The following is a 7,203-nucleotide window of genomic DNA, read 5'->3' on the forward strand; positions in this document are numbered from 1 at the left end:
CCTAAGGCTTCTCCTTGTGTACTGGAAGCAACTCTTGTCTTTCATGTTTTCCTAGAGCTTCCTCTTGAGAGATAAAGGCTAGTTAACCAACTGGAGAGAAATGCAAATATTGAGTATATGTTTGAATTAAATTCTCATAGTTTAGTATTGAATTTTGAGGCACTACTGGCTGAAGAATTTAAATCATTTTAATGGTTGTAATTGACTCTCAAAAGGTTCACAGTAGACATGTGGGGGTGCAGCAAGTGAGCCCCAATGTGGCATAATGTGAACAGCTACTGAGCAGAGCTGAAGGGCATGTGGGTGTTTAGCATACTGACCTTACAACTTTTTGAAAATTTCCCAAATAAAAAATTGGGGATGGCCATTAATTGACTGGTAGTATAATGCCTAGGCACTTGACTGCTAACCGGAAGGCCGGCGGTTCAAACCCACCAGCCACTCCTCGGAAGGAAGGTGGGGCAGTCTACTTCCATAGTGATACTGCCTCGGAAACCCAAGGAGGGGTCACTATGAGGCGGGTCCGACTCGACGGCACAGAACAACAACAACATTAATTGACTGGGGGCCAAGGACAAGGCCTGGGAGGACTGGGAGAGAAGCAGTCTGAGAAGAGGTTGTGCAAAGACCCCAAGGCATGAGAACCATGGGACTTTCCAAATATTGTAAGTTGTTAGATATGACTGAAGGAGCCCTGTGGGTGCAGCAGTTAAGTGTTTAGCTGGTAAAGGAAAGGTTGGTGGTTTGAACCCACCCAGAGGCTCTGAGGGAGGAAGGCCTGGTGATCTGCTCCCATAATGACCACATCCTAGGAAACCCTATGGGGCAGTTCTACTATGTCCTATAGGGTCATTGTGAGTCTGGATTGACTCGAGGGCACCCACAACAACTGGTATGTCTAGAACATGAAACACTTACGGTGGTAGAATGCCCAACAACGCGGCCAGAGAAGGCAGTGAGTGGTCCTAGCAGGCTTGGCTCTGTCTTGAGTGCAGTAGGGAGACACTGAAGGATTTCATGCTTTTAAGGTGACTGTTTTGGTTACTTCATGCCGCTCAAATAAAATTACCACAGGTGGTGGCTTGAACCAACAGGAGTTTATTCTCACATAGTTTTGGAGATTAGAAATCTAAGTTCAAAGTGCCAGGCTCTAGGAGCTGGGTGAAAGCCCCTCGACCTTGGGCTTCAGCTCTGCCTCCTGCTCCCGGCCCACTGGGGCTGGAAGTGTCTCTTCACTCAGGCAGCTGCTGGCTGCAGAGGCTAACAAGCCCAAGGTCGACAAGTAAAAAGGCACAGTCCAGATATTTCCAAACACGGCAGGCCACTGATTCAAGTCCAGAGACAGTCCCAAGATCGGTAGGCAACATGGCAGGCTGCTAAATGAAGACTCAGCTACATGCAGGGTCCAAGTGTGCCCAAAAGTTGCTGAGACCTTTCTCAAAACTTATCAATCTCCTCATGGGGAATGACTGCACCCAGCTGCCCAGCCACTCAAAACCAGGCCCAGTGAAGTTGACACACAACCTTAAATACCACAGTGACCACATTAAAACAAACAAAACCCCAAACCCACCGTCATTGAGTTCATTCTGACTCACAGCGCCCCTAGAGGACAGAGTGGAACTGCCCCCACAGGGTTTCCAAGGCTGTCAATCTTCACAGAAGCAAAGCCCAAACCACACCCACTGCCATGGAGTCAATTCTGACTCACAGCGCCCCTAGAGGACAGAGTGGAACTGCCCCACAGGGTCTCCTAAGCTGTCATCTGTACAGGAGCAGATCGCCAGGTCATTCTCCCAAGGAGTGGCTCAGTAGATTCAAACCGTTGACTTTTCAGTTAGCAGTTGATTGCTTAAGTGTTTAGGCCACCAGGGCTCCTTGGCATACCAAAAAACTCACTGCCATTGAGTCAATTCCAACTCATAGTGACTCCCTTGGGTTTCTGAGGTGGTAAATCTTTACGGAAGTAGATTGCCCAGTCTTCCTTCCGCACTTCGGCATACAGCAGGTACTTAATTAAAAAAAGAGAAAAAAAACTGTAGCAATCACAATCATGGGTGGTGAAATGCTTTCTCAGGTGCTAACAGTTAGGGAAACATGCTGTCCATGGTGCCAATGTTTTCTCCCTGAGGAGTGAGTGTTTGGGGAACACCCGTCTCCTAACACCTGTTGGACTGGCAACATCACAATCTAAAGTGAATGGTGAATGCACGGCAACTTAGGGCCGTTCAAAACACTTTCACTTTTTATTAAAACACTTTCATCTCATTAAAACACTTTTGACTTTTATTAAAACACTTGTGCTTTTTAAAGCTATAGGCTGTGTCTAGATTCACTTCTGCCTTCCACTAACTAGTTTATTGTATCAGTTTAGGAAGTGCCAATGTTCCTGCCATTCCAAGGACGGCTGAGTTGACGACTTCCACTCCCAGTGACCCCAGCTGACGGAGTGGAACTTCCCCGTTGGGTTGTCTGGGCTGTAATCCTACGGGAGCAGAAGGCCAGGTTTTCTCCTGCGGAGGCAGTGGATGGGTCTGAACCACCAACCTTTCTGTTAGCAGCCAAGTGCTTAACCGCTGAGTCACCGGGGCTTGTGATTACTATTTCTAGTAAGTTTAATACGTGAGATGTGAATTTATAGAACTCACAAAGTAGGAAACTTATTTCATGCACAGTTTTTCAATTATGAAAAGTCCTATTTTCATACAGGAATGAAGCCTGTGGTCGGTCAAAAGCAGCCCAGAGGGAACATATGTGCAGAGCCGTGCTCACCTAAACTCACTGCTGTGCGGTAGATTCGAACTCACAGCGATCCCTTTGTAGGTTTCTACTTCTGTTTGCAGAAGTAGGTTGCCTCATCCTTCTCCCATGGAACAGCTGGTGGGTTTGAACCGCCAACCTTCTGGTTAGCAGCCAGAGAAAGGCCTTACCCACTCTGCCACCAGAGCTCCTGACACTCATCGAGACCGTGCTGATTCTCAGACAGAAAAGAGGGGCCTGGCTGTGCAGCTGGAGGGTGCCTGGAGACAGCGCCGTCCCTTTGGGGGACAGTGAGCTGAGCCAGGAAGACAAATAAATGACAGGTAGGTACAGATGCCCTTGGTCAAGGAGGCACCAGAGACGTCAGGCCCCAAGTTAGATTTTGCCGCTCAAAGCCTTCTTGCCGGCTCTCTCTGCCCGCCCCCAGCACACTTACTGTCATGACTTCTGTCTCCTTGCTTCCGCTCTGACCTGACCGTGCCCTTGAACACCACACAGCTCTGTGTCCCTACCACCCTGCATGGTGCCCGGCCAAGGCCAATGCATTGATGTTGTTGCAGGGTGCCATCAAGCCGATGCCAACTCACAGAGACCCCATGTGACAGAGGGCAACTGCCTCACAGGGTTTCCAGCAGGTTTAGGGAAACAGGCTGTCATCTTTGTGGGAGCAGACCACCAGCTTTCTCCCTGGAACTGCTGGGGGTTTCAAACCACCGACCTTTAGCATGGCAGCCGAGGCTTATCGGTTGCACCGCCGGGCTCCTGACATTAGTTTCGGGGTTCGGAATGAACAGCGAGGGCACGAACATCGTATGTGACCTCCGTAAAGAGCACAGCGGCCTCCCTGAGGCACAGCAGGCCTAGCACTGCCTCTTTTCTTTGAAATGAGTTTCAATTTTGGGTTTTAAAGAAAACACAGTGTTATTAAATTTATATATAACAGTGTATGTACACACATATATCCCTGGTGGTGCAGTGGTTAGGCATGCAGCTTTTCACCCAAAGGTAAGGGGTTCGAACCCACCAGTGTCTGATGGGGAGAAAGACGTGGCAGTCTGCTCCCACGAAGAGCAGAGCCTAGAACCCCTACAGGGTAGTTCCACTGTTAGACAGGGCTGCTGTGAGTTGGAATCGGCTTTGTGACCCAAGACAACACACACAGCCACACATACCCCATTTGGAGTCTCTGGTGGTGCAGTGCCTAAGGTGCTTGACTGCTAACCAGAAGGCTGGCGGTTCAAACCCACCAGCCACTCCTCGGAAGGAAGGTTGGGCAATCTACTTCCAAAGAGACACTGCCTTGGAAACCCAAGGAGGGGTCGCTATGAGTCAGGTCCGACTCGACAGCAGTGCATTTGGTTTTGCTTTGGTTTAGTGACATGAAGATTCTTTAGACATTAGTTCTGACGTCTAAGGTGGTGCTGTAGGGTCCACCATACATAGAGTCCTCCAACCCCCGTCAGCTTGTCGTCCTGGTGCCTCGCAAGTTGTTGTGACAATGGGAGCCCTGTCACTGGGATTCCAACGTCAGCAGGGCCACCCGTGTTTCAGCAGAGCTTCGAGGCTGAGAGACTGGGAAGGCAGCCTGGGGTCTTCCACGGATCAGCCCACAGCCCCATGGGCCACAATGGGACAGTGCTCAGGTCACCTGCTCGGGGCAGGTCATCAGGAGGGACCACTGCCGGCAGAAGACATTGTCCTCGGTGAGGCACGGGGCCACGAGGGTGAGGGAGGCCCTCAGCACGATGGACCGGCATGACGGCCACCACGGCCTGCAACCCGGCGACCGCGAGGATGGCGCGGGCCTGGACAACGTGCCTTCTGTCGCACACAGGGTCCGGTGAGTAGGAGTCGTACACAGACACACCTGCCCACTCCGGCCAGACCTCTCCTGATCCTTGTCATTGCAATGACATTAAAATTTCAGGACACCAAGCGAGAGAGCCGACAAAAGGAGCAAACACTGTCCCTTTATTCATGACCAGGGACAAGGCCAACAGCGACTGCCTCCAGCTCTTTCCAAGCTGTCCCTTCCTGGGGGGCCAGCACTTCCACGTCGCCGCGGTTCCCTCGGTCTCAGGAGCAGACACCGAGGGGTCGGCCGAGGACCCACAGGCACCTGCTTCCGGGAGAGGTGTTGATGCAGATGCTGACGCTGCCCGAGACAGTGCAGGCTCCAAACCGCATCCTCTCATCACTCGGGAAGCACCGAGGCAGGCAAGGGTGATCTCGGGCAAGGCAGGCACTCCCCCGTCAGAGGTGTACCGTCCACACACACTCTCTCATCTGGTTACAACACATGTAATTCACCTTCTGGGAGAGATACATAGATCTTCATGAAACTCACATGACTGTTGGTGGGAGCCATCCGGTCGATCATGACTCACAGGGGCCCCACGTGTTACAGAGCAGAAGTGCCCCAGGGACTTCCTACGCTGTGATCTTTAGGGAAACAGACTGCCAGGTCTTTCTTCCTCAGTGCTGCTGCGTGGGTTCAAACTGAGTGCTTACCCACGGTGCCACCACGGCTCCTCTGCATAACGGTCACTGCTTTTTAATGGAATATCCTTCTCAAATGAAAGGAAAAAAAATATCATTAAGTCAGAGACTGCCATCATTTTAAAAATCGGAAACATACTGATGTTCCTACTGCATGCAGATTCTCTTAGAAGGCACCGTTAGCTGAAACGCCACAAACCCAACAACAACAAAACAGGGCTGACTGCACAGTGAGAGATCTGAATACAGGTGACAAATACTTTTGTTTGAAAAAGGAGCGCTGGTGGCGGAGTGGGTAAGGCATTTAGGTGTTAACCAGAAGGTTGGGGGTTCAAACCCACCAGCTGCTCTGTGGAAGGAAGATGGGGTAATCTGCTTCCGTAAAGGTTTACAGCCTTGGAAACCCAATGGGGGTCACTGTGAGTTGGAATTGACTCAATAGCAGTGAGTTTCACTTTGGTTTTATTTAAAAAAAGTTTGTTCGAGTTCTGTGTGGAAAGACCCCTGCTGCATGGTAGTAGGCAAGTATTACAACAATGACACTGTGTAAAAGAACACCCCAAAACACCATGTTTACGTCACGTACTTATGTTTCCACTCCTGGGTCTCGAGGTTGACCCAGGTTTACCTTCCGCAGTGTGGGTGCAGCTGGGTGGTGGCTCAAGGTTATGGGTAAAGGGAACTAGTACTTAGTCAAAGGATAACAAACAATGCCCTACACTGAGTTCATCAAGGGGCCCAGTGGACAAACAGTGAAGCGCTCAGCTGCTGACCCAGAGGTTGGTGGATTGAACCCACCCAGCGGCTCTGTGAGGGAATGACCAGGTGAACTGCTTCCGTAAAGCCCACAGCCTGGCAAACCCGATGGGGCAGGTCCATTCTCTCAGAGGGGGCTGCTAGGAGTCACCCTCCAACAACAGCAACTCGTCACACGTGTGCTTTGTGAAAACCCATCAAGCTGACATGGATGACTTGTGTGCTGTCTTTTGGAAGCAGGCTATTCTTCACTAAAAAGTTTGTATTTTACAAGGTTTCATAAGAAACCACATTCTAGTGAAATTCCAGAATCACACCCTAAAGCTCTGAGCGTGGCCGCGAGAGGAGGTGGGATGAGAGGAGCAAGAGACGGCAGACTGCTGAACAGTAACAGTGGGACCCAAAGGACGATGGAGGAGTGGCTCTGTCGGAGGGGAAGGTACTGCCCATCTGTCAATCAGGTGACGGGCCAAGACACACGTTTCATAAAACAGTCCCGGAAAGCTTGCCACCCACACACACTTCTCAGAGGTTTCTGGAGGACACACTTTACAGAAGAGAAGAGGGAAGACAGAGGGTCCTGGGAACAGAGAAGCGGGGAAGAGAATTTCAGAAATGGTGCTAAAAGAAGCCCCAAGCTACAGCTATGCAGGCAGCTGAGAAGCAAGTCTGTGATGAGGAGCAGGAAGACAAAGGGTCCAGAGCGGACACTGCCAAGAGGCAGACTGGCAGAGGGTGGCAGATGGTTACCCAGTGCACCAGTGCCGTCCAGCTCATTCTGACTCAAGGCGCCCCCATGAGTGCCTCAGAGTCCAAGGGACTCCACAGGCCTTCAGGGCGGATCTCTGGAAGCAGACTGCCAGGCTTCTCTTTCGCCACACCTCTGGGTAGACTCGAACCTCTGACCTTTCAGGCAGTGGCTGAGCACCACTAACAGCACCAATCAGGGGCTTGTTCTGTTGGGCAGTACAGTGATGAACAGGGATAGATACATGGAAGTCTAAACAATGGGGGCTGGGAGGGAAGATCATTAACTACAGAGAAGCAACATAATGTTCGAGAAAGGATGGCACGCTACAGCAAACAATGTTGGCATAAACCTTAAACCAAACCCACTGTCATTCAGTCGATTCTGACTCACAGCGCCCCTAGAGGACAGAGTGGAACTGCCCCACAGGGTCTCCAAGG

The 7,203-nt window shown here is 50.9% G+C and overlaps 1 protein-coding gene across 1 annotated transcript in view; it reads left to right on the plus strand.

Moving 5' to 3' along the window:
• The first annotated feature begins 4,505 nt into the window (after nucleotides 1–4,505).
• Nucleotides 4,506–7,203, plus strand: part of USPL1 (ubiquitin specific peptidase like 1) — a 114,110-nt gene continuing 111,412 nt past the window's right edge. Inside the window, exon 1 of the mRNA XM_007957839.1 lies at nucleotides 4,506–4,600. Coding sequence (XP_007956030.1) covers nucleotides 4,506–4,600 — 95 coding nt within the window. The remainder of the gene's footprint in view (nucleotides 4,601–7,203) is intronic.

Source organism: Orycteropus afer, unplaced genomic scaffold, assembly GCF_000298275.1.
Source record: "Orycteropus afer afer isolate SDZICR_OR568_19922 unplaced genomic scaffold, OryAfe1.0 scaffold00805, whole genome shotgun sequence".
NCBI lineage: Eukaryota > Metazoa > Chordata > Mammalia > Tubulidentata > Orycteropodidae > Orycteropus > Orycteropus afer.